Source organism: Carlito syrichta, unplaced genomic scaffold, assembly GCF_000164805.1.
Source record: "Carlito syrichta isolate Samal-C Ts95f unplaced genomic scaffold, Tarsius_syrichta-2.0.1 Scaffold305649, whole genome shotgun sequence".
Taxonomy (NCBI): Eukaryota; Metazoa; Chordata; class Mammalia; order Primates; family Tarsiidae; genus Carlito; species Carlito syrichta.
In genome coordinates, this window is record NW_007249745.1 from 558,207 (window position 1) to 583,644 (window position 25,438).

The following is a 25,438-nucleotide window of genomic DNA, read 5'->3' on the forward strand; positions in this document are numbered from 1 at the left end:
CCAGCAGGTCGAGGCTGCGGTGGCCGGGAGCGGCCACTACACTCCAGTCTGGGCGACAGAGTGAGACTCCAACTCAAAAAAAAAGAATCAGACAAATCTGTTGTAGAAGTTCCAAGAGATGTCCTTCTAGGGGTGTGTGTGTGTGTGTGTGTGTGTGTGTGTGTGTGTGTGTGTGTGTGTGTGTGTGTAGCTTGGCTAGGCTAATCTTCATGACCTACCAGACTTCAAAGACTTAGTACAAAAAATTAACGACTGTAAAATATCTTATTAATTTATTTACTTTTTACTGATTGATTGATTGATTGATTGAGTTGGAATCTCACAGAGTCTCACTGCTGCCCAGGCTGGAGTACAGGGGCATGCTCTTGGCCATCATAGCCTCGACCTGCTGGGCTTAGGTGATCCTTCCGTCTCAGCCTTCCAAGTAGCTGGAACTACAGATGTATACCACCATGCCCGGCTAGTTTTTTGTGATTTGTTGTAGAGACAAGGTATCACCAAGTTGTCCAGGCTGGTCTCGAATCCCCAGGCTCAGGCAATCCTCTTGCCTCAGCCTCCCAAAGTGCTGGGATTGCAGGCTGAGCCACCATACCCGACATATTTATTATTATTATTATTATTATTTAGTTAGGATCTCATTCTGTTGCCCCGGCTGAAATGCAATGACATGATCATAGCTCACTACAGCCTTGACCTCCTGGGCTCAGGCGATTTTTCTGCCTCAGCCTCCCAATTAGCTGGAACTACAGGTGTGTGCCACCATTCCCAGCTAATTTTTTGACTTTTGTAGAGATAAGGTTTCACTATGTTGCCTAGGCTGTTCTTGAACTCCTGGGCTCAAGCGATCTTCCTGCCTTGGTCTCTCAAAGTGCTGGGATTGCAGGTGTGAGCCACTGTACCATTTTACTTTTAAAAATGTAACTCCTAGAGAATTTAAAATAATGTAAGTGGATCATGCTGTTCAAGATGGTTCCCTTAGGCTGGGCATGGTGGCCCATGCCTGTAATCCTAGCACTTTGGGAGGCAGAGGTGAGAGGATTGCATGAGCTCAAGATTTGAGACCAGTCAGAGCAGTATGTGAGACCTCGTCTCTACAATAAATAAAAAAATTAGCTGGGCATGGTGGCGCATGCCTGTGGTTCCAGCTACTTGGAAGGCTGAGGCAGAAGGATCACCTGAGCCCAGCAGGTTGAGGCTGCAGTGGCCATGAACATGCCACTGCGCTCCAGCCTGGGTGACGGAGGAAGACTCCTACTAAAAAAAAAAAAAAAAAAAAAAAATATTTTCCTTGAAGGCCTGGCACGTTGGCTCATGCCTGTAATCCCAGCACTTTGGGAGGCTGAGGCGAGAGGAATGCCTGAGCCCAGGGGTTCAAGTCCAGCCTGGGCAACTTGGCAAGATCTCATCTCTACAATAAATCAAAAAATTAGCTGGGCAAGGTGGCATACACCTGTAGTTCCAGCTACTTGGAAGGCCGAGGTAGAAGGATCGCCTGAGTCCAGCAGGTTGAGGCTGCGGTGGCTATGTGTGCCACCGCATTCCAGCCTGAGCAACAGTGAGACTCTGACTCAAAGAAAAAAAAATTTACCTTGAGATATCCATTAATACAATTTTGAAAAATACATGTAATTTTCATTTTATTGCCTCACCAAAAAAGTCAGGAGAACCCTTCTCAGTAGTTTGACATGGATCTTCCCGTCAAAATTTGCAAATGAATCTGAAAAAAAAATACATGTATATTTGGCACATAAGGATTCAAATCTCTTTGCTGGGTCACGCATAAACATGTTTTTCTGAATGTTTTGCATATTTGCCAGGAAGCCCCTGTACTGCTATCCTTTCTTGGTTCTTCTTCCTTTTTTCTTTTGAGCTAGAGATCCTGGAGCCCTGAGCCCTTGAAAGAGACAAGTAATGTAGAACCACTAACAGAGCCTTTTATGTTACATTTTTTGTGAACCAGGTACCAGGATGCCCAGTTTCTTCCCCTGAGGTCCCTAACCTGTTTGGAAGTGGCTCTGGTACAATGATGAGACAACTTCCCACCCTGTCACAATGACCATCAAACTCCTTGCCCGGTGCCCTTTTTCTGTCTCCTGTCTCTGCCTCCTGGAAGACTATCTGTAGTTCTCCTTCAGACCCAGCAAACTGTGTTGCCCTTCTCTGGCTGGTCCAAGCAGGTCTTTTCTTAGCGCAGGCCAATTATCTGCTGGCATTTACTTTCCCAGTCTGTTTACCATGACAACCTCTCCTAGAGACACAGAACCTGAGTGGACTCCATGCGGGCAGGGGCACTTCCTGTCCTGGATGCTGCCCAAGGAAATAATACAGCAATTATTTATTGCTTAAAGCAGTATATCTTGAAGGATGGGCAAGAGAGAAAGGTCATTTATTTATGCCTACTGTGTTCTAAGCCCAGTTAAGGGTGATTTGTAGATGGAAGTGTCGGTAATATTCATAGCAGAACTAGGAAGTTGCTTTCTTTTATTCTTGTTTTGAGTGAGGTCCAATAGGGGGCTTGTCTTACACCCCAGGGAGTCTGCTTATGATTGTGCAGGTTTTGTCCTGCATTATGTTGTCAGCCAAAAGGCCATCCAGGTTTTAGTGAAATCCAGCCCCTGCTCTCTTCCCGAAGTGTTTGGCCCTGCAAGGGCTGTTTCTGCCTGGAAAAGAAGATGCCTTTTTCTAATTTGCACCAAGACATGCTACAGGAGTGAGCTGGCCTGTGTCTGGCCCCAAAGGCTGCACTCTCACCATCTGTCCACACTGTTCCCCAAGCCAGTGAACTCCTGAGGAGAGGGATGTAGCTTATTCTTCCTCCTTTGCCCTTCAAGAAGGTGTGGCTCATGTCTGTAGTCCCAGTGCTTTGAGAGGCTGAAGCAGGAAGATAGCTTGAATCTAGGAGTTTGAAACCAGCCTGGGTAACATAGCAGGACCCTGTCTCTACAAATTGAAAAAAAAAAATAGCGAGGGTAGTGGTGGACTCGGGAGGCTGAGGCAAGAGGATCACTTGAGTCTAGGAGTTTGAGGCCGCAGTGAGCTATGATTGCGCCATGACACTCCAGTCTCGAGTCAGCCTCTAATAAACAAACAGACACAGCAACCGACAAAAAGAGTGTTTCCCAGGCTCACAAACCTGGATTTGAATCACTACTCCTGACTCTTAGCTGCCCGTATAACCAGGGATTGTACTTGGTCTCTGTGAGTCTCACTTTTCTTATCTATACAATGGAAATATCTTAACTTCTTTCACAGGATGGTGATGGGAACAAAATTATTCGTGTATCTTAAAACCATTTAAGCCTCGTATAAATGTTCTATTTCTGGGATTTCCACTGGTTTCTTGGTAGGGCTTCAGAAAAATAAAAAGTAGGTCCTAAATTGTAAAAGGCTGGGACCTTCAATACAATGTCGGTGCTCTGAGGCCCAGGGATGGCCTGGGCTCTTCCGTCCCACGACTTGTCATTGGCAAAGCCGGGAGGGTTTGGGTGAACGCTCAGAGCTGGACCAGACTAGCGCCAGGGGTCCAGGCTAATGCCCATGCTTTCTTTCAGGTCAGACGTCACAATCCACAAGCCCCAATAAGGACTAAAGGAAAGGCAACCCTGAAAGACGATGAAAACCAAGACGCAGGGAGAAAAAGCGTGTGTTGCCGGGGGAGGAACGCGAGCTCAGAGAAGGAGGCTGGGGGCTAGAGGGACGACGCGTACGATACACAAGGGCAATGGAGGGCAGGAACTCGGCACCCCGAGGGAAAGTGAGGCCCAGCGAAAGGGGCCAGCCACAAGAATTTCGATTCCCACCCGGAGACTCGCAGCTTTGACTACAGTTCCGTCTGTAGGGGCCCCTCGCCCCGCCCCCAGCGGGCAGTCAGACCATACCATTGTGCCCTTGGAGAGGGGGAGGCGGATAGTGGGCTAGTCTTGCAGCGGAACCAGGAGTTATTTAACAAAAAATACGATTACATGTGTCTTATTAGATGATTTTTAGTTAGTCAATTTGATTTCCTTTTTTTTCTGCTCGGACCCTCTACACTCCCTAGAAAGTGGTAGCAGTCCGGTCTCTCTTCCTCCTTTTCTTTTCGCATTTGGTACATTCCTCCGCGGTACGTAAGCGGGGGAGGCGCACATAAACCTCGACGCAGGAGGCGGGGCTGCTCAGTCCTCGAGGCGGCGGCGCTCTGTCGTGGTGGAGTCTAGTTGCTTGTCGGCCTGTGCGCGCGTGCACGGACATGGCCTCAAACGGTAAGGGCGCGAGGCGGCGGTGGCGCGCCAGTCTGAGGTCTCCTAGGTGGGCCTCGGATTTTTGGTAGGACCAGGGTGGCGGTCGCATGTAGGATCTTCCAGCACCACTCGGCGGGAAGCAGCGGGAGAAGGGTGGAAGGGGGAGGCGGATGTCGCCATTTTGTTTCGCTTCCCTAGCGCCTCTCGCGCGGGGCGGGAAGTCTTCCCTTCGCAGCCCATTTGCTGGAGATGAGGGTTGAGAGGGACGCTTCTTGGTGATTTGAAGCGTGAGATAAGGGTGGAAATAGCCGGCCTCCATTGCCTAGGCCCCCCCCCCCACGTATTCCTGGGCCCGTGCTCGGGCCCGCTTTGTCGCAGTGCTGCATCCGGGCATTCAGTGCGCGCACGCGCTCTGCTGGCCCCTCCCCCCTTCTCGCGGCGCGTATCCCCTTCCCCGCCTCGTGTTGGCTCAGCTTTTTGTCGCGAGACCCTTTGCAGACGACTCCGCACGGCGCGTCCGGTGGTAAGCCTTGCCCTGGGGTCCCTCGGGAAGGGGCGGGGCCACCGTTCCCGCCTCGTTTGCCACGCGGCCGAGGGCGGAGGCTCGGGATCGGGACCATGCGCCCACTTAACGGTATCGACCATCGAATTCGGGGACCGGGCCCAAGGGCTTTCCCGCCTAATTTTATTTCCTCTGTGCTGGGAACCAAGAGGAACGGCTGCCCGAGGCCACACCCTCTCTCGGTGCCTATTCTTGCGGGAAAAGCGCTTCGTTTTATGTACAGATTGGATGAGTTGGTCTTGCTAGTGCATCTTTAACGTGGCGTTTTAAAAAGCGCGTTCGTTTCTTTTGGCTCGCCCGATCTCCCCACAGCTCGAAGGAAGGCAGGGTCGATGAAAACGGAAGTCCCCCCGGGCTAGGGATTTGAGTACCAGCTGACTTGCACCAGCTGACTTGGGGCCAGCACTTCGGTGAAGATCTTTGTCGTTTGGGGTCAAAAGAGTCTCTCGTCTTGGTTGCCTTGCTTTGCATTGAAAGCAAACTTTGTCTCCAAGATTGGCCAAAGGGTGAAGAATTGCCTTTTGAGACATTCTGGGTCTGGGTTGAGAGTGGAGGCCACATTCTCACTGCTGTCTTGGATTTTCAAACCTGTGCCGCTTAGTAGTGAGTTACTCTATATTGACTTCTGACGCCTTTCTCATAGGAGGATGTGAAGATGAACTGTGTGTAAAATGTCTTAGAGCAGTTCCTGATAGGACTTGAGTTTTCAGAAAGTTGTAGTTGTCCACCAAGACCCTTGGTTTTTCTGCGTCAAGGCTTCTTGGTCTGTGTAGACATTTGCATTTACTTTGCTTTTCTTTATTGTAAGACTACTCGACTGATTTGCCAGCTTGCTCTTCTCAACCAGTGTCACATGGGGAATTTTATGCCCTTTCCTGCAGCATAGTCTTGTCCATTTTCTCGATCTGGAGTCCTTAGTGATTGAGTTAAGGAATTTAGTTTTATTCTGCTCTTTCCGAGTGGCGACTGAAGATAACTTGATTGTTTTTTCCTTTTGCAGACTATACCCAACAAGCAACCCAAAGGTGAGTGCCATTTTTGGACTTCAGGGTTGTAAGGGGCAAAGATAGTCAAAGTATCTTTTTCTGATAGCATTGTTTTTGTTTTTAATCAGCTATGGGGCCTACCCTACCCAGCCTGGGCAGGGCTACTCCCAGCAGAGCAGTCAGCCCTATGGGCAGCAGAGTTACAGTGGTTATGGCCAGTCAACGGACACTTCAGGCTATGGCCAGAGCAGCTATAGTTCTTCTTATGGACAGACCCAGAACAGTGAGTCTCTCTTAGTGGGTCACCCTGTCTCTTTCTGAATGTTGCTTTTCTTAAATCTGAGCAGCACTGAAATGTTAACTCCCATAGTTCTTTTCCCCTAGCCAGTGTATAATTGTTAAAACTCCTTAGAATTTCAGCTTTTTCAAACAAAAATGAGCAGGTTGCTATGAGATCCCCTGAGGGCTGCAGTGCTCTATGATTATGCCTGTGAATAGCTACTACACTGCAACCTGGGAAACATATTGAGAACCCACCTCAAAAGCAAACTTGATTTTTTTTTGAGTTGGGGTCTCACTGTGTTGCTCAGGCTGGAGTGCAGTGGCATATTCACAGCTCACCACAGCCCTGATCTCCTGGGCTAAGGTGATCCTTCTGCCTCAACTTCCCAACCAGGTAACTGGAATACAGGCATGCGCCACCACACCCAGATAATTTTTTGAGGCTGGGCTCAAAACAATCCTCTTGCTTGGGCCTCACGAATACTGGGCTCACAGGCATCAGCCATAGCTTCTGACCTTGTTTTGACATTTAACTTTTCTGTTTATGCTAGACCTCCTGGTTCCCTTTTCGGGCATTTTTCCTAAAGGGTGAAACAGTTTTAGGCTGGTTCTTATATGGGGCGAATGGGTTGCATGAAAATACTTTGAAGTCAGGCTGGCATTCATCATGGTACATGATACATGAGATGGTGGAATTTGCCCTAAGGCCTTGACTGTAAATAATGAACGTAGACTGTCCTGAATATACTGTATACAGTACTAGCATATTAAAATGCTGTTAATGGGATCTTTAGGGCTGCCATCAGAAGGCAGCTTTGAAATAGGTGGGATGAAGTTGGAACTGTCCTAAAAAGTGGGTAGATTTGGAGTGTTAACCTTAAGGTTTAAAAGAAGGGTAACTACCTTTGACTACAAGTTGTAAGATTAACAGCTTCTCAGAAGCTGACTTTTCAGGTATGGGTGAATACTAGGTATAATTTCTTTTTCAGCCCATTCCCTACCTTTTCTCTTTCCTTATAGCTTTTGTGACTTTCTTTTCCTTGTAGCAGGTTATAGCACTCAGTCAACTCCACAGGGATATGGCTCAAGTAGCTATGGCAGTAGCCAGAGTTCCCAGTCGTCTTATGGGCAGCAGTCCTCCTACCCTGGCTATGGTCAGCAACCAACTCCCAGCAGCACCTCGGGAAGGTAATGTGTTTTGAGGGGAGGGGAGAGGCCTGAAAGAGGATGGGTGAATTGATGAATGATTAAGTGACCAGCAATAAGACACTTATGAGGTGTAATTGGAGGTGGGGGAGTCTCTGTTGGGTACAGAGAATTGGATGTATTAAAAGTGAAAGGAATTTTGAGCATGCTGGGGTTTTGACTTTTTGTTTGTTTCTTTAGTTACGGTAGCAGTTCTCAGGGCAGCAGCTATGGGCAGCCCCAGAGTGGGGGCTATGGCCAACAGTCTGGCTATGGTGGACAGCCGCAAAGCTACGGACAGCAGCAAAGCTCCTATAACCCCCCTCAGGGCTATGGACAGCAGAACCAGTACAACAGTAGCAGTGGAGGTGGCGGAGGGGGCGGTGGAGGTGAGAATGTGTCCTCAGCTTTGTCTTACACACATTTTCTTTTTTCTTCTCTTTTTTTTTTGAGTCGGAGTCTCACTCTGTTGCCCAGGCTGGAGTGCAGTGGCACACTCATGGCCACCGCAGCCTTGGCATGCTGGGTTCAGGTGATCCTTCTGCTTCAGCCTTCCAAGTAGCTGGAACCACAGGTGTGTGCCACCACACCTGGCTAGTTTTTTGATTTATTGTGGAGACAAGCTCCCGCCAAGTTGCCCAGGCTGGTCTTGAACCCTTGGGCTCAGGCAGTCCTATCGCCTCTGCCTCCCAAAATGCTGGGATTACAGGTGTGAGCCACCATACTTGGTGCACACATTTTCTATAGGGATTTGCTTTCTGCTGTTTGGTTCTTATCCAAAAGGGTGCTTTTTTGTTTTTTGGTTTCTTTTGCCCCTTATCCCCTGGCGTGGTTGAACCTATTTGTGCTACTGTACAGTCTTTTTTTTTTTTTAAACAGGTAGTTATGGCCAAGATCAGTCTTCCATGAGTGGTGGCAGTGGTGGTTATGGCAATCAGGACCAGAGTGGTGGCGGCGGCTACGGGGGAGGACAGCAGGACCGTGGGGGCCGCGGCAGGGGCGGTGGCGGTGGTTACAACCGCAGCAGTGGTGGCTATGAACCCCGAGGTCGTGGAGGTGGCCGTGGAGGCAGAGGCGGCATGGGGTAGGTGTCTTGTGAGCCAGGGAGTATCTTCGGTGGGGAGTGTGGAGGGTTGCATGAATCTCCCCTGAATCCAGTCCCTAGTGCATGGTTTAGTGTTCTTGTTGTCTAGGGATCTGTGAGGGTTTTGGTTTGGGAACAGTGATTGTTTCTTTGTACATCCCCATTTTTGTGAGAACGTGGGAATCTGAAACTCCCATCCACACCACTGAATAGAGATTTGAGTATTAACAGTTATTTCCAAAGAAAAAGAAAAAATACATTGATATATATGGATTGGAGGCATTGATATCCTAGGCAAGAAACATGGAAGTAAAGACTTCTTTCTCTGCAAGGGAAACCGATGATCCCACTCCTGGGAAATAGTAGGGAATCGTGGTATGTGTATTCCCGTGTGTCCTCTAAGGAGTTGGTAATGGTTAACCTGACTTTAGCTTCCAGGAATTGGCTACTCTTCCCGTATTCTGTAGTCATTTGAATCCATGAGCTTGATTTGCACTAATTTGACACTGATATTGTGTGTGACTTGGTTTACGGGGTCATCTGACTGAAGTGTGCAGACATACGCTTGACAGTGGTATCCCACCAATTTGTTCCACTGTCTGCCTTCCCTTGGTTATTTAAAGCATCAACTTGTCCAACTGGACCCTCTTCCCTTCCCACTGAAGTTGATTTGAAGTAAAACCTTAGATTTGATGTTAAAACAGTCGTCAAATCTGTTGGTAAATATGATTTGAAGGACCCTACTCTGAGGAATATCAAAATGTAGGTTTTTAAAGTGAGTTTTGCATATGGTAAGTATTCAGAGGTGGGTGGGGGCAGTCTCAAAAACGTCCAAAAATAAGGAGAACTCTTGTGTGCGTGTGTTTAATGCAAAACTTTAAAAAGAAAAACAACTGTTATGTGACTGTTAACTTGCTCTGCATTTTATGTGCCACAGGTATGAAAGGTGACATTGCAAAATACTCCGCTCTTCTCGCAGTGTAGAAGGGGTGACCCCGGGGGTGGGGGGAGATCAAAAACAGCTCAGTAGTTAGGTCAGGGCTTAGCTAAGTTTGTCTTGCTTTAAGGGGAAATTGCCTTTGGTTTTGACTTTTTATGGAATGGGGTTGGGTCTGCTTGCTGCTTTCAAAGCAAAAACCACAAAAACGTGTTCAGGGCTACCCCAGCCTGGTGTGAAATGTCTTCTGGGTAAATTGGGGTAGGGTTTTTAAACCAACTACTGGGTTGTCAACCACTTGCGACAAGAGGAAAAAAACATCTGCTACATCGGAGGAACGGCCAAGGAAAATGGGTCATTTTTTTCCCAGAGGAAGTAGATACATAACCTTTTAAAGCAAAATCTTTAAAAACTTGTGTCTGAGAAACTGCACACGTGTGTGTGACATGCTCAAAGGTCAGACAAGGGGTGTTCAGGAAGGGATGTATTTTAGTAGCCACTTGTATCTTTTTCGAAAACACCTACCCATGTTTGGGGAATGTTAAACAAAATCAAAAAACACCCTTTTGTAGCCGTTGGAAGCTTCATGTCCTTTCTTCTAACTTGTCTTCTCCAGCGGAAGTGACCGTGGTGGCTTCAATAAATTTGGTGGTAAGTGAACAGAGTTTCCAAAATTCCCAACTCCCAGCAATGCTTTGTCTGATTGTTCATTTGCAGATGTCTTTTAGCGTGTTAATTTAAGTGTCAAAGGTTTAAAGTGTCCAGAACCACCTCCAGAAAGGGGTGGGGTAGAATGCCACCTGCTGCCAGTTGTGTGCTAACCTGGAGGCAGGCAGGGTAAGGACTCAACAGTCATCTGTTACCAAATTGGTTTGACCCAGACTAATAAGGGCTCTCGTAGGCCTCTGATAGGGCTGTTGCCACACCTGGCGCTTAGTGATCACCATCATGAGAAAACTGGAGAGTGTGTGCTGGAACACATGGTACCAACTTGGCTTTAGGGTCCTTTTGATTGTTGTCCAAGGCGCGCGCGTGCGTATAGTGTGTGTGTGTGTGTGTGTGTGTATGTGTACCTCCAATGCTTTAATTTTGGGAGAGGGATGTGAAATATTGCTCTGCCCTGAGGATGGTGAAGTTGGTACTGAGTGGTGTCAATGCATTTCTACATATGTGGACTTACCTCGAATGGGCAAATGGAAACTAGCTCTGGGAAGGAAGGTGTGGACTACTTCAAGAAAGATTGGGAGTATGTGTGGCTCATGGGAATAACCAGGTCTTAAACTGCACAAACTGAATTCATGGAAAAATGGCAAATTTGAGAAGTCTCCCAGTAAGCTGGAACTTTTCTGGTTTGGTTAACTAATAAAAGGTTTCTTGATTGTCTCAACATTTAACGCCAAAGGCTTGGGTTCATGACTTAGGTGTCATTGTGTGTGGGTACAATAATTATATATGGCAAATTCAGATAAACATTGGTCAAAGATGGTCTCTGGAAAATAGAGGCTGCATTATGGAAATAAGATTTCTGATCTGTTCCCTGGGACATGCTTTTAAAACATAGCTGCTATGTATGTTCTTTATTTTCATGTGGTTTTGGGGAAACAACATGGTTTTAAGAATGGTTTCTAAAGATGAAATTAAAAATTGTTTTACAAGGGATAAGTGTCTTTGGTGAATGGATGTACATCACATTGCTGGTGGTGAGCCCATATCTCTCTGGGGTGAGAGAATAGGGCCAAGCTGTGAGTTGGTTTGTTAACTAATGGGTCTCCCCTTTCTCCCTCATCTGTGCTGAGGACATTTCCCAGCCTGAGCTGGGGGAGGCCTCATTTTCGGAAGTGTGGAGTTGTCTCTTTGGGGACTCAGGTTACAGATCTTAAGGGGCCTGTGTCTTCCCCAGCCCTGCCTAGGATTTTCTCCTCTGGGCAGGCAACCCAGGACAGGGTTTGGAGTGAGGCTGTGAGCACTTACCTGATATTTTGCAAGCGTTGTGGAATTGGTGTTAATTTTTTTCCTTGTCTTTTTTTCTTGGTGACTAACGGCTCTTTTCCTTGTTTTTGTTTTTGTTTTTGTTCTTTTTTTTCCATGTCGCTTAAGGCCCTCGGGACCAAGGATCACGTCATGACTCTGGTGAGTCCGCAGGTTACATAAAGAGTGGCCAAAGTGATATCAGAACTATTCCTGGATGTTCTTGGAAACTAATAGAAGGAAAAATGAAAAAGAATTGGTTGAGAAGGGAGTATAGGTGTATTTTTAGTTAGCAGTAATTCATAAATGAATACGAAGGGGGACCTAAAACCTGAATCTATTTGTAAAAAATTGTGTATTCTTACATGTTTATACTTCAGTCATTTTCAAAGTATTCTGATGCAGTACACCTGTTGATACTTTTTTCGTTGCTCAAAATAGTTTGAACTCGACAATTTTGATGCCTTTTAGTGCATCTGCCATTTTTTGTTTTACCTCTTTTATATTGGCAAAATGTTTCCTTTTGAGGACCTCGAGGACTTTTTTCTTCTGGAAAAACAAAAATAAGTTGCTTGGGGTGAGATTGGGTGAGTAGGGAGGGTGGAGGGTAGGGTGTTGAGGTCAAGTCATATTTGATCAAAAACTGCTAACACTCAGCACTGTGTGGGCAGGTGCATCGTCACCTATTTGCCACAACTTGGGATCTTTCTTCTGCAAATCATGACGCAACCTTCTCAAAACTTCCAGATAAAAACTTTGCTTGACTATTTGATCTGAAGGAACAATTTACAAGTGTACTGTGAGGGGGTCTCTTCATTTTTTGGAGGGGAGGTCCTCTGTTGTTATGTCAGATGCCTGATTTGTGGGTTCCTCCCCTAGCAATTTAGGTCTGGGATGAGCCTGAGGTTCTGCATTTCTAACAAATCCCAGGTGATGCTCATACATCTGTGGACAACACTCCAGAACTGTTGGTGTAAAGCAGTGGTTTTAAAAAATGTGGACTATGTCCAAGTTGGTGAACAAAACTAGTGAATGAAAGACTTAGTGGCATTACATAAAGGGAAGCATTTTTTGTTTTGATTGTTTTCATGTTTGTGTACTAGATTTTAATGTAAATGGATTTCTTTCTTGCCATGGATTTCTTTCTTTGATTGAAAACTGATAGATACTAGTATACTTTGTTGTGTGGTCTTGGGTAGTTTTAACTCCTGAGCTCTGGTTTCTATACTGTGTATTAATGTTTCAAAGGATAGTTGTAAAACTAAACCTAAAGTTTATGAACATGGCTTGACATATTAAAAGAAGGGATGTAGATCTCTTAAGTAGTTACCTAAACTAAGTTTGGCTGCTTAATCGATATTAAGTCCTTCAGCCTTTTTTTCCCCTTGAGAGCTCAGATGTTTCTTAAGTCGCTTGGTTTACTTTTCTTAAACTTCTTTTTTATTTTTACTTTTGTTTTATTCTTGGTCTCCAAATTCGCATTTCCTCCTGTGTTCAACAAGCAGAACAGGATAATTCAGACAATAACACCATCTTCGTTCAAGGCCTGGGCGAGAATGTTACAATTGAGTCTGTGGCTGATTACTTCAAGCAGATTGGTATTATTAAGGTAATTGTGCAGCGGTGTGGGTGCTTTTATCATTGTTGAAGGTTTTTGGATTTCACATGTTAGTAGAATCAAGTCTTAGTGGTTGCTTGCCAGCAGCAAAAACAAAATCTTAATGGTCGTTGCCACTTTAATTTGTTGGGGAAAGAACTTCAGTTGCTGTTTTCTAAAAGAAATAATGTCTTAGCATTAAAAAAATAGTTGATAAGGGAGTGCCTTAAATTCTTGGATTTGTTCTCTGCATAAATAACCTTTAGTTTTCTTTTTCAGTATTGAAGTGAGAAACAGTTGTAGACCATAGCTTTAACTTATTTGGGAGATAGGAAAAAGTAACTGGAAGGGAACTAGAGCTTGGAAATGATACATCTTGGGTCCTGGAGACGGAAGATGAAAGGATGTACTGTAACCTCTAAATTTGATATGAACTCATTTTGCTTTTTTCAGACAAACAAGAAAACGGGACAGCCCATGATTAATTTGTACACAGACAGGGAAACTGGCAAGCTGAAGGGAGAGGCAACAGTCTCTTTTGATGACCCACCTTCTGCTAAAGCAGCTATTGACTGGTTTGATGGTATGTATGAGAAAGCTGGCAGAGGTGGGGGTGGGGATAGAGTGGCTAACATTTTGAGTTTCTTTTGAGTCTTTCAACACTTCACTTTAGCTGCAATTTCAGTAGTTTCGTTTTTTTTTTTCCCCCAATTGAAATCTCATTTTGTTGCCCAGGCTGGAGTGCGGTGGCATGCTCACAGCCACTGTAGCCTTGACCTGCTGGGTTCAGGTGATCCTTTCGCCTCAGCCTTCTGAGTAGCTGGAATCATAGCATGCGCCACCATGCCTGGCTGAGTTTTTGATTTAATGTAGAGACGAGGTCTCATCATGTTATGTAGGCTGGTCTTGAACTCTTGGGCTCAGGCAATCCTCTCGCCTCTGCCTCCCAAAGTGCTGGGTGTACAGGCGTGAACCACTGCACTTGGCTAGTAGTTTATTTTTGCTTATGTCTCATTAGATTATAAACTTTCTCAGGATGGACTCTTAGATTGTACCAGTTGTGTTTTTGAATCACCAGTTCATGAATCAAAAGTTTTTTTATACCTCCTTTATTTATTTTTATTTATTTATTTTTTTTGAGTTGGAGTCTCACTCTGTCGCCCAGACTGGAGTGCAGTGGCCGCTTTCAGCTACCGCAGCCTCAACCTGCTGGGCTCTGGCGATCCTTCCACCTCAGCCTTCCAAGTATCCAGAATTACAGGCATGCACTACCATGCCCGACTGATTTTTTGATTTATTGTAGAGATGAGGTCTCGCTGCCCAGGCGGGATTCGAACCCGCGGGCTCAGGCAATCCACTCACCTCAGCCTCCCAAAGGCGCGGGATTACAGGCTGAGCCACCGAGCCCGGCTCCTTTATTTTTTTAGGTAAAGAATTCTCCGGGAATCCTATCAAGGTTTCATTTGCTACTCGCCGGGCTGACTTCAATCGGGGTGGTGGCAACGGTCGTGGAGGCCGAGGGCGAGGAGGTGAGGAGCTACTACCTGCTTCTGTTGTGAAGAGGTGGTGGGGAGGGTGTAGAGGATGGTAAGGGCTTGTATGAAAAGGATTGGGTTAACCCAACTTAGAAGGAGAACAGACCCATACTTGTTTTATCTTCACTAGGACCCATGGGTCGTGGAGGCTATGGAGGTGGTGGCAGTGGTGGTGGTGGCCGGGGAGGATTTCCCAGTGGAGGAGGTGGTGGTGGAGGACAGCAACGAGCTGGTGACTGGAAGTGTCCTAATCCGTGAGTGAAGCTTTTTTTTTTCCTTAGTCATCTTACATGTGTGCTCTTTGCTATTCTAGTAAAGTTGTATGAGTGTTTTCCAAACTACAGAACATCAAGACCACACTGTTGGGGATAGATTTAGCAGAAAGCTTATTTAGGAAAGGTTGGTATAGTGTGAAAGTGGACTGGGTGAAATTATCACAGTTTTTTAGTTCTTTTTTTCCTTTCTGAAGCCTGTTTCCTCACTGTCTCTTTAAGGTCACTAGAGTATCTTCATAATTCTAGGTCTTTGCTATTCCCCATTGCTCCATACTAACTGTCTTCCTTTTCCTCAGTACATGTGAGAACATGAACTTCTCTTGGAGAAATGAATGCAACCAGTGTAAGGCTCCTAAACCAGATGGCCCAGGAGGGGGACCAGGAGGCTCTCATATGGGTAAGAAAGAGGCAGTGATGAGGAGCTGGTGATAAGGAGTTGGGACCCAAAAGTTGTTAACTTTTAAGCAGGGAGGCTGTGGGGAAGGTAAAAGAATGGGGATATGATAGATCAATTTCTTTTGTCCTAGGGGGTAACTATGGAGATGACCGTCGTGGTGGCAGAGGAGGCTATGATCGAGGCGGCTACCGGGGCCGTGGCGGGGACCGTGGGGGCTTCCGAGGGGGCCGGGGTGGTGGGGACAGAGGTGGCTTTGGCCCTGGCAAGATGGATTCCAGGTGAGTGCTACTTTAAATTAAAATAAAAGTAGAGTGGTTGGACAGGGGCCACGGGATAACAAGCCTTCGTTGAGAAAGTGTTTTTATTTTGAGGGTTAGATTAAAAAGGCCAGAGATTATAGTTAGTGGGTAGGGAGGGAGGGAAGGAAAATTACTGGAGGGGAGTGAATTTCTAGCCTACTTAATGGGTATTTGCTTGGTTGGGTAGGAGGGTCAGATGGGATATCTGAGATGTGAGTGTTGGGTGAGCTGGGAACTCAAACCTAATGGCTACTGTTTTGTTTTTTTTTTTTTGCAGGGGTGAGCACAGACAGGATCGCAGGGAGAGGCCGTATTAGCCTGACTCCTGAGGTTCTGGAACAGCTTTTCCTGTACCCAGTGTTACCCTTGTTATTTTGTAACCTTCCAACTCCTGATCACCCATGGTTTTTTGTGTCAGACTATGTAATTGTAACCATACCTCTGGTTCCCATTAAAAACCATCGTTTTAGTTAAATTTTTTGTTCCTCTTCCCCCCCATCACTTTCCTGGAGGATTGATGTTTCAGTTAGGAATGTGGGGAGTTTTCCTCTTGCAGAAAATCCTGCCCAGCAGGAACTGCTGGAATAGTGTTTGATACTTGATCCAGGGGAGAAAAGATCAAGTGGTATCCTTGAGAGTAGAGATAAACCTTTCTGTCATGGCAGAATTGGATGTGTAAATGAGAAATGAATACGTGTGATGCATGAATGTTGTCCCAGATTTGCCCAAGTATGTGGCAGTTTGTTCTTTTCCATATTTATGTGCGTGCTGGTTTTAGTTTACTTTTTTTTTTTTTAACTGGTCTCTCACCCAGGCTGGAGTACAGTGGCACACTGCTGGGTTCAGGCTATCCTTACGCTTCAGCCTTGGAAATAGCTGGAACTACAGGCCTGTCTAATTTTTTGATCTATTGTAGAGATGAGGTCTCTCCAGGTTGTCTAGGCTGGTCTTGAACCCCTGGGTTCAGGCAATCCTCTCGCCTCTTGCCTCCCAATGTGCTGGGATTATAGGCGTGAGCTACCGCTCCCAGCTAGTTTGCTTTTTATGGCAGTTAGACCCTTTTTAAGAAACCTTGCCTCTTGGGATGCTCTTGGGGCACTCTTCAGGTGAAGCTCAAATTAGGTTTGCTTTTGGGGCAGTATTTAAATCTGACCATGATGTGGAACACTTAGCCAGCCAAACCTGTCACAGAAAGGGGTAAGTTAATGCCTGCTGCCTGCCAGAGTTCTGTGGAGTTGAGTCATGATTAATCCTCAACTCTGGGCAAGTAGGCTGTTCATTTTACAGCGGAAAAGGAAGTACATGAGTTAAGTTGCTTTTTCAGAATTGGAAGATGGGAAAGCTGGAATTGATTCCTTCTCGCCTGACTCTATTTCTGTTTTGTAGCATTTTCATTCTGAAACCATTGTGCAGGAGGTCCTGAAGGGGATAAATTTATATCCCCAACTGTTTACTTAGGTTTTAAGAGGATACCAAGTTTGGGAGAAGAAGAGGCTCGGGTTTGAGAAGAGGTGGCAATAGAGGGGAAGGTTTGCTGGAAAAGGAAGGTAGAGGTAGTTCCTTCTATTTTATAGGAGGCAAGTGGCCTCCTAGTTTCCTGGTTAATGGGGATTGGGCAGATACCTGCTGTGTCACTTTCACATCCTGCTTATACCCAGAGGGCTTGAGGTCATTGATATTTTGAGATTTTAGCCTGAGTCCTTTAGATTTGGTAGTGGAAAGTCTTCCTTTTAGTGGAATGTTGAGTGGGAGAGGGGAAGGGTTAATGAAAGCCTTAGACTAGTGCCTTTCAGCTTCTTGCCATGTTTCTGTAAACTTGCCCAGACCTGCCAACCAATTGTTTAGCATGACTTTGTTATACAGAACTTAAAATTCCAGCCAAGAGAAGCTTTAGTTACGGCACTTTAAAAGTTAGTTTGTAAGACAGCTGCCATCAGAAACTTGGCTTGCAGATGTGCCCAGGACTCCAAGGTGGGAAGTCAAGTGGCTCTTCCAGGCATTGCTTTACTTTGCTTATTGGACTTAGTTCGTGTAGAGAAGCCTCAGATTTAGAGCCAAGGTATGGCAGCAGTTCTCTTCTGCCTTTGCTGTTTTCTTGAATGGTGTTTGGTTTGAGTGGTCTGATCTGATGTTTTGAGTAGTTCACTGTTTGCTGCTTCACCTAGTAGGGTTCTAATCTTAGGGTTTGGTTATGGACCCCCGATACCTACTGATAGCAGTGAAGGAGGTTGAAGTTCCTTGTAAGACCCTTCTTGGGATTGTTAATGTCTGGTTCTTGTGTCCTTCAAAAGACTTTACTGGAGGGGTGCAGTGGCTTATGCCTGTAATCCCAGCACTTTTGGAATCGGAGGCAAGAGGATTGCCTGAGCCCAGAGGTTTGAGACCAGCCTGGGGCAACTTCGTGAGACCTAAAATAAATAAAAAATTAGCTGGGCATGATGGCATGCACCGCAGGTCAAGGCTGCAGTAGCCTTGAGTGTGCTGCTACACTATAACCTGGGTGACAGTGAGACTCTGATTCAAAAAAAAAAAGGGCTTTAGTGATTGACCTTTATTTATTTATTTATTTATTTACTTTGAGTTGGAGTCTCTGTCACTCAGACTGGAGTGCAGTGGCCGTTCCTGGCCACTGCAGCCCTGACCCTGTTGGGCTCCATCGATCCTTCCGCCTCAGCCTTCCAAGTAGCTGGAACTAAGGCACACGCTACCACGCCTGGCTCATTTTTGATTTATTGTAGAGATGAGGTTTTTCCAAGTTGCCCAGGCGGGTCTTGACCCTGCGGGCTCAGGCAATCCACTCACCTCAGCCTCCCAAAGCCTGACTGGCCTTTATTTTAAATAAAAGAATTGGGTCCCAGGTGACTGATTGTGTCATCCAATTTGAAAGGCTTTTCGAGGAGAATGTATGAAGACAACTGACAGCAGAGAAAATGTGTCTGAAAAGCTGCTTCTGGTACCGGGTCATTGGTCATTATTTGTAAAGCCAATGGTATTCAGCTTTGGGCCCTGTGCTCTTTGCTTCATTCTATAGTAACAGCCAGTCACGTTTTTGTAGTTGGTAGGAATTGTAGACTAGTCCTTAGTATTCCTTTGAAACAGTCTGCTGTCTTGAAGTTCTTGGTGCCCTGTTTTTGTGAGTTGCAGCAGGCTAGCTGGGTATGCTGTAGGTGCCCTTTTCTTTGGTTCAGTCTTTCAAAATTTCCCCCCATCACGTACTTAGCCTGCCATTCTAACTAATGTGAGATGGTTTTTCTTATCTTTGTTTTTTTTTTTTTTTGAGTTGGAGTCTCACTCTGTCATCCAGACTGGAGTGTAGTGGCCGCTCCCGGCCACCACAGCCTTGACCTGCTGGGCTCCGGCGATCCTTCCACCTCAGCCTTCCAAGTAGCCGGAATTGCAGGCATGCGCCACATGCCCGACTGACTTTTTGATTTATTGTAGAGACGAGGTCTCGCTGCCCAGGCGGGTCTCGAACCCACGGGCTCAGGCAATCCACTCACCTCAGCCTCCCAAAGGCGTGGGATTACAGGCTGAGCCACCGAGCCTGGCTGGTTTTTCTTATCTTTAATTGTCTATCATGTGGTCTGCAGCCAGGTCTTACTAGACTGCAAGAGAGGCTAAACTCGGTGTGGAATGTGGGGTTCCATCTGCAAATATTCCTCCCCAATAGTTTTCCTGGGTTTCAGGCCTGCATTTAAGTCAGTGGTGGGTAGATTGACTAGGAGTTAAGGTCTAGGGTCCAGCCCCTGTGAGACTTGACACACTGAGTCCACCTTTAGGAATGTTTCTTCCTATTTCCAGTATCGTCCTTTAACATTAAAAAAATATTTTAATAGACTAGTTGTGTATACATAGGGTACAGTGTGGTATTTCAATAGGTGGGATGATCAGGCTAATTAATATATCCATATACTTTCGGTAGTGAAAACATTTAAAACCACTCAGCAGTTTTGAAGTGTACATGATTTTTAAGAGATAGGAGTCTTGCTGTTTCCTAGGCTGAATTCTTGGAACGCCTGGGCTCAAGGATACCTTTTTCCCCTCAGCCTCTTGCATAGCTGTGACTGGGTGCATGCCACTGCAATCAGCTTAACAACACATTCTTGTCAGCTATAGTCATGCTTTGTAGTAGCTTGCCAGAACTTATTTCTCCTAACTGAAATTTTGTACCCTTTGACCAACATCTCTGACCTGGTGACTCCTATTGGCTACTTCTGTGATTTTTTTTGTTTTTTTGAGTTGGGGTCTCACTGTCACCAAGACTGGAGTGCAGTGGCATGCTCATGGCCACTGCAGCCTCGACCTGCTGGGCTCAGGTTATCTACCTTAGCCTTCCAAGTAGCTGAAAACAGGCGAGCACCGCCACACCCGGCTAATTTACGTATTGTATAGATCTCACCAAATTGTCCAGGCTGGTTTTGAACCCCTGGACTCAGTCCTCTTGCCTCTGCCTCCCAAAGTGCTTCTTCACATTCTCACCAACAGCTGTCTTTCATCTGTTGAGAAAAGACATTCTAACTAACGTGAGATGGTGTTTCTTTTATTTTTTTTGAGTAGGAGTCACACTCTGTCACCCAAACTGGAGTGCAGTGGCTGCTCCCGGCCACTGCAGCCTCGACCTGCTGGGCTCCGGCAGTCCTTCCACCTCAGCCTTCCAAGTAGCTGGAACTACAGGCGCACGCTACCACACCCGGCTAATTTTTGATTTATTGTAGAGATGAGGTTTCGCCAAGTTGCCCAGGTGGGTCTCGAACCCGCGGGCTCAGGCAATCCACTCACCTCAGCCTCCCAAAATCATGGGATTACAGGCTGAGCCACTGAGCCCGGCTTGAGATGGTGTTTCTTACCTTTAACTGTACTGTGTGGTCTATAGCCAGGTCTTACTAGTCTGCAAGAGAGGCTAAACTCTGTGGGATATGGGGTTCCATCTGCAGTTATTCCTCCCCAATAGTTTTCATGCAACTCAGGCTCCCTTTTATACCGTTCAGTTCTCTGTACTTAACAACCCTATTTCTCTTTGTCTTTAACACTTATTTTTTTTAAAGTCAGAGTCTTACTCTCTTGTCCAGGCTGAAGTGCAGTGGTACAGTCACAGCTCACTGCAACCTCGACCTGGGCTCAGGGGGTCCTTCCGCTTTAGCCTCCAGAGTAGCTGGGACTACAAGCATGTCCACTTTTTTTTTTCTTTGTAGAGGTCTTGCTATGTTGCCCAGGCTGGTCTTGAACTTACGGACTCAAGCGATCCTCCCACTTTAGCCTCCCAAAGTGCTGGCATTAAAGGTGTAAGCCACTGCACCTGGCCCACTTCAGGTATTTTTAAAAAGAGTTTTACTATGTTACCCAGCCTGCCCTCGAACTCCTGGGCTTTAGTGATCCTCCCACTTCAGCCTCCTGAGTAGCTGGGACTATAGATGCATGCTACTGGGCCTGGCCATTTAGAAAGTTTTAGACCTAGAAGGAAGCTTCTGTAATAACTATGTTCACCTCCCTATGCAAATATAATCATAGTACTGGCATATAAAAACTGAGGAAGTTTTATATAACAAAAACCCTTAAACCAAACTTGGTAGCACGTTTGATTTAAGGGTTTTTGTTATATAAATATTGGATTCTCAAATCTGGTGTTAACAGAAAAATTCCCTTAACACAGAAACAGACTTGGAGAAAGGATATAGTTTGTGAAGAGTCTGGAGCTTGAAGAAATAGTGCTCTCTGATTAATGTGTTCTCAGCTCCTTGGATTGTGGCTTTAGTCCTAAATTGTGGTATAAAGTGCTGGGGAGGATTCCTTTAAACAATTGACAGTTAACAGTGCAGGGACTAGAAGCAGGAAATGAGCGTGGAAGGAAGCAGGAAAAGAGGTTGAGGATGTGTTGTGCCAAACATTGCTGGGGCTGCAATCTGGAGCCAAGCTAGGCGTCTTTGGAGAACACAGGTACAAGTGAAGGGGGCAAGGTAGAGGTCAGTATAAGGATGACCTTTGAGGCTGGGCTTGGTGGCTCATCCTGTAATCCCAGCACTTTGGGAGGCCGAGGTGAGTGGATTGCCTGAGCCTGTGGGTTCAAGACCCACCTGGGCAACTTGGCGAGACCTCATCTCTACAATAAATCAAAAACGAGCCGGGTGTGGTAGCGCGCGCTTGTAGTTCCAGCTACTTGGAAGGCTGAGGCGGAAGGATCACCGGAGCCCAGCGGGTCGAGGCTGCGGTGGCTGGAAGCGGCCACTGCACTCCAGTCTGGGTGACAGAGTGAGACTCCAACTCAAAAAAAAAAAGATGACCTTTGAAGGGAGCAAAGCTCTTTTCCATGTGGCATCCTTCCCATGCATACCTCACCAAGGGGTGGCAGTGTGGCACAGTTGCACAAATTCATTGTAGCTGTTGAGTAAGAAGTTCTTAAGGCTTCAGTGCAGCCCTTTGGGAGTAGGGACCCAGTTGTTAGGTCCCCAACATAAAGGGCTTTTTGGCTTTGCTTTTTCAGAGTTTGAGGGAGTTGACCTATCCTGTTTACTGTCTTCTGAGTAGAAAACAAAGCAAATCCCCATTTATTTGGGAAGGTCTCTGAATCTTGTGTCTGTCTGATATGGCTGGAATCAAATTCTTCCCAACTTGAATATATAGTAGTCTTGTCTGTGGTTTCATTTTCCATGGTTTGAGAACAGTACAATAAGATAAATAGACCATAGTCATATATGTTATTGTGTTTAACTTATAAATTAAACATGTATCTATGGTATATATCATGACCAGATATATAGATAGATAGATAGTTTTCAGTAATACCTGTGAATTTAGGCATCCACTGGGAGTCTTGGATCATACTCCTGAGCATAAGTGGATTATTTTATGTGTGCCTAACTTGGATATGTTTATGGATCACTTGGCAGTTTTGTTAAAATGAATTCTAGACCGGGCTTGGTGGCTCAGCCTGTAATCCCAGCACTTTGGGAGGCCGAGGTGAATGAATTGCCAGAGCCTGTGGGTTTGAGACCAGTGTGGGCAACTTGCCGAGACCTCATCTCTACAATTAAAGAAAAACAAAAAACGACTGGTAGCGTGTGCCTGTAGTTCTGGCTACTTGAAAGACTTGAGGTGGAAAAGTATTACCGGAGCCCAGCAGGTTGAAGCTGGCACCCCAGCCAGGGCAACGGAGTGAGATCCCAACTCAAAAAAAGTAAAAAGTAAAAAATTCTAACTCAGGTCCAGGACCCAAAATGTGCATTAATTTTTGTTTTGTGTTGGGGTCTCATTCTGCCATCCAGACTGGAGTGCAGGGGCATGCTCACGGCCACTGCAGTCTTGACCTGCTGGGCTCTGGTGATCCTTCCACCTCAGCCTTCCAAGTAGCTGGAGCTATAGGCAAGTGCCACCACGCCTAATTCTTCTGATCTACTGTTGAGGTTTCACCAAGATGCCCATGCTAGTCTCAAACTCCTGGGTTCAAGCAGTCTTGCCTTGGCCTCCCAAAGTGTTGGGATTCTAGATGTGACCCACCATGCCTGACTCTGCTGCTTATTTATGTTGTGTAAAGCTTGAATGGGAGATTTTGAGCAAAAAACATTTGTATCAGATACTATTCTCTTTTTCTTTGGGATTTTTGTTGGTGTGGGAGATCTGGAGTATCCTGGAGGGAGTCCTTGGCACAGGGGCTGGGTGGGGGACATTTCTGCATGGCGTCAGAAAAGTGGGATGGTCCTCCAGGTTTGTTTCTGTTCTAGTTTTTTTTTTTTTTTTGAGTTGAAGTCTCACTCTGTCACCCAGACTAGAGTGCAGTGACTGCTCCCCGCCACCAGCAGTGGCATGTTCTTGGTCACTGCAGCCTCGACCTGCTGGGATATGGTCATCCTTCCACCTCAGCCTTCCAAGTAGCTGGAACTTCAGGGCACGTGCTACCATGCCCAGCTTTTTTTTTTATTTGTTTTAGAGATGTCTCACCAAGTTGCCGAGGCTGGTATTGAACCCATGGGCTCAGGCAATGCTCTCACCTTGGCCTCTCAAAGTACTTTGCTGGGATTAGAGGTGTGTTCCCAGCTGGTATTTTTTAAATTTATGAATTATTTAGTCATCTCTATGAGTTGTTCCTCACTTTGTTGAATGCCTCTGAAAACCAGTTCTGGGGCTTGGCAGGAATGTTGCTGTTTGATGTGGTTGGGGACTGCTCTGCATACTGGGGATGCACTCCAAGATGCTGGAGCTGTCTGAGGTGGTCTGAACTGGGGTGGGCCTTCCAGAACCATCAAGATAACAATCAGGACTGAGTGACAGAATGATCCTGCTGGTGGTGCTGGAGGGGCACTCTTGATTGATCTTGGGGCAGTACAGGCCCTCAAATGGTATTTGTAAGCCTTGGGCAACTATGGACAAAAACATCCTGGAGGATGTACTTGGTAACACTTAGGTGTCCTTGCTATAGGCCAGTTGCTGCTAGGTGATGAGTTATGTATGTCTTGTTATCCTCACTTGAGGGGATGCTTAAGTGTATAGCTAGTGAGAGGTGGGGCTGGGATTTGAACCTGTGTCTTTTAGCTATATAACTGTCTTTGGCCAGATGCAGTGTTTCATACCTGTAATCCCAGCACTTTGGGAGGCTGAGGTGGGAATGATCCCTTGAGGCCAGGAGTTTGAGACTATGCTGGGCAACATGGTGAGACCTTGTCTCTGCAAAAAAAATAATATCAGCTGGGTGTGGCTGTGTGTGCCTGCAGTCCCAGCTACTCTGGAGGCTCATGTGGGAGAGTTGCCTGAGCCCAGGAGGTTGAGACTTTGGTGAGCTGTGACTGTCACTTCTCTCCAGCCTGGGTGACAGACTTGGCTGGGCTCGGTGGCTCCTCCTGTAATCCCAGCACCTGGGGAGGCTGAGGCGAGTGGATTGCCTGAGCCTGTGGATTCGAGACCAGCCCAGGCAACTTGGCAAGATCTGGTCTCTACAATAAATCAAAAATTAGCTGGGCTTAGTAGCGTGCGCCTGTAGTTCTGGCTACTTGAAAGGCTGAGACGGAAGGATGGCCCAAGCCGAGTAGGTGGAGGCTGTGGTGGCCGTGAGCGTGCCACTGCAGTACAGCCTGGGTGACAAGAGTGAGACTCCAAGTAAAAAAAAAAAATCTGAGGAGATTGTAGTAGAACAGAGTTCTTTCCTCCCCTGTGCTGAAGGAGAAATGAGGCCCCAATATATATATTTTTTATATTATATATAAGGAAGCTTTTCTTAAGACCACCTCCTTGCTTCAGGCCTGTGTTGGTTTTTGTATCTATTCTTCAAGGGTACCTGCCTACCATGCCAGGCTGTGTTACCTGCGCCTCCATCTCACGAGAACCTTCAGGCTCCTATGAAGTTTATTTATTTGAGCTGGAGTCTCTCTGTCACCCAAGCTGGAGTGCAGTAGCACGCTGGTGGCCACTGCAGCCTCAACCTGATCTTTTGCCTCAGCCTCCCATAATTTTTTTTTTTTGAGTTGGAGTCTCACTCTGTTGCCCAAGGCTGGAGTGCAGTGGCATGCTCACAGCCACCTCAGCCTTGCCCTGCTGGGCTCAGGAGATCCTTCTGTCTCAGCCTTCCAAGTAGCTGGAACTACAGGCACGCACTGCCATGCCCGGCTAATATTTTGATTTAAATTGGAGAGAGAGGTCTCACCACGTTGCCCAGGCTCATCTTGAATCTGAGCTCAGGCAACCTATGAAGTCTAAAAAAAGCAACACAATAAACCTGGTCAGGTGCAGTGGCTCATGCCTGTAATCCCAGTGCTTTGGGAGGCCAGGGTAGGAGGATTGTTTGAACCCAGGAGTTTGAGACCAGCCTAGGTGTAACATAGGAAGACCCCATCTTTACAAAAAATGAAAAAATTGGCCAGGCATGGTGGTATGTTCTTGTAGTCCCAGCTATGTGGCAGGCTGAGGCGGAAGGGTTACCTGTGCCCAGGAGATGGAGGCTGCAGTGAGCCATGATTGTGCCACTGCACTCCAGCCTGGATGACAAAGTGTGAAGCTGTGACTCAGGGAAAAAAAAAAAAAAAAAAAAACAGTGGCGATAGTAACAGCTACCATGTATTTTTTTTTTTTAATGTGCAAGGTACTTGTACAGAGGTTGAAAGATGTTTCTTTTTTTTTTTTTTTTTTT

At 46.2% G+C, this 25,438-nt stretch overlaps 1 protein-coding gene across 5 annotated transcripts; it reads left to right on the forward strand.

Moving 5' to 3' along the window:
• The first annotated feature begins 4,129 nt into the window (after positions 1-4,129).
• Positions 4,130-15,802, forward strand: FUS (FUS RNA binding protein). 5 transcript variants are annotated; one of them, XM_021714439.1, is made up of 15 exons: positions 4,130-4,241; positions 5,783-5,807; positions 5,897-6,051; positions 7,097-7,238; positions 7,437-7,634; positions 8,119-8,319; positions 9,873-9,907; positions 11,354-11,386; positions 12,730-12,833; positions 13,275-13,404; positions 14,249-14,350; positions 14,487-14,610; positions 14,928-15,028; positions 15,159-15,306; positions 15,605-15,802. In XM_021714439.1, exons 1-15 carry the CDS (start codon positions 4,229-4,231, stop codon positions 15,642-15,644), a joined length of 1,551 nt encoding a protein of 516 aa, XP_021570114.1. In that variant the 5' UTR covers positions 4,130-4,228; the 3' UTR covers positions 15,645-15,802. The 5 variants fall into 5 exon arrangements, with proteins under 5 accessions (XP_021570114.1, XP_008060248.1, XP_021570116.1 ...); XM_008062057.1 differs by having other exon boundaries at positions 7,437-7,624; positions 8,115-8,319; XM_021714441.1 differs by having other exon boundaries at positions 7,437-7,615; positions 8,115-8,319.
• The last annotated feature ends 9,636 nt before the right edge of the window (positions 15,803-25,438 follow it).

What these genes read in the sequence shown, in the direction of transcription:
- FUS (XM_021714439.1), top strand. An exon ending in GGAGGCAGAGGCGGCATGGG is followed by an intron (nt 8,320 to 9,872) that starts GTAGGTGTCTTG and finishes TGTCTTCTCCAG; the next exon opens with CGGAAGTGACCGTGGTGGCT. An exon ending in AGGATCACGTCATGACTCTG is followed by an intron (nt 11,387 to 12,729) that starts GTGAGTCCGCAG and finishes TTCAACAAGCAG; the next exon opens with AACAGGATAATTCAGACAAT.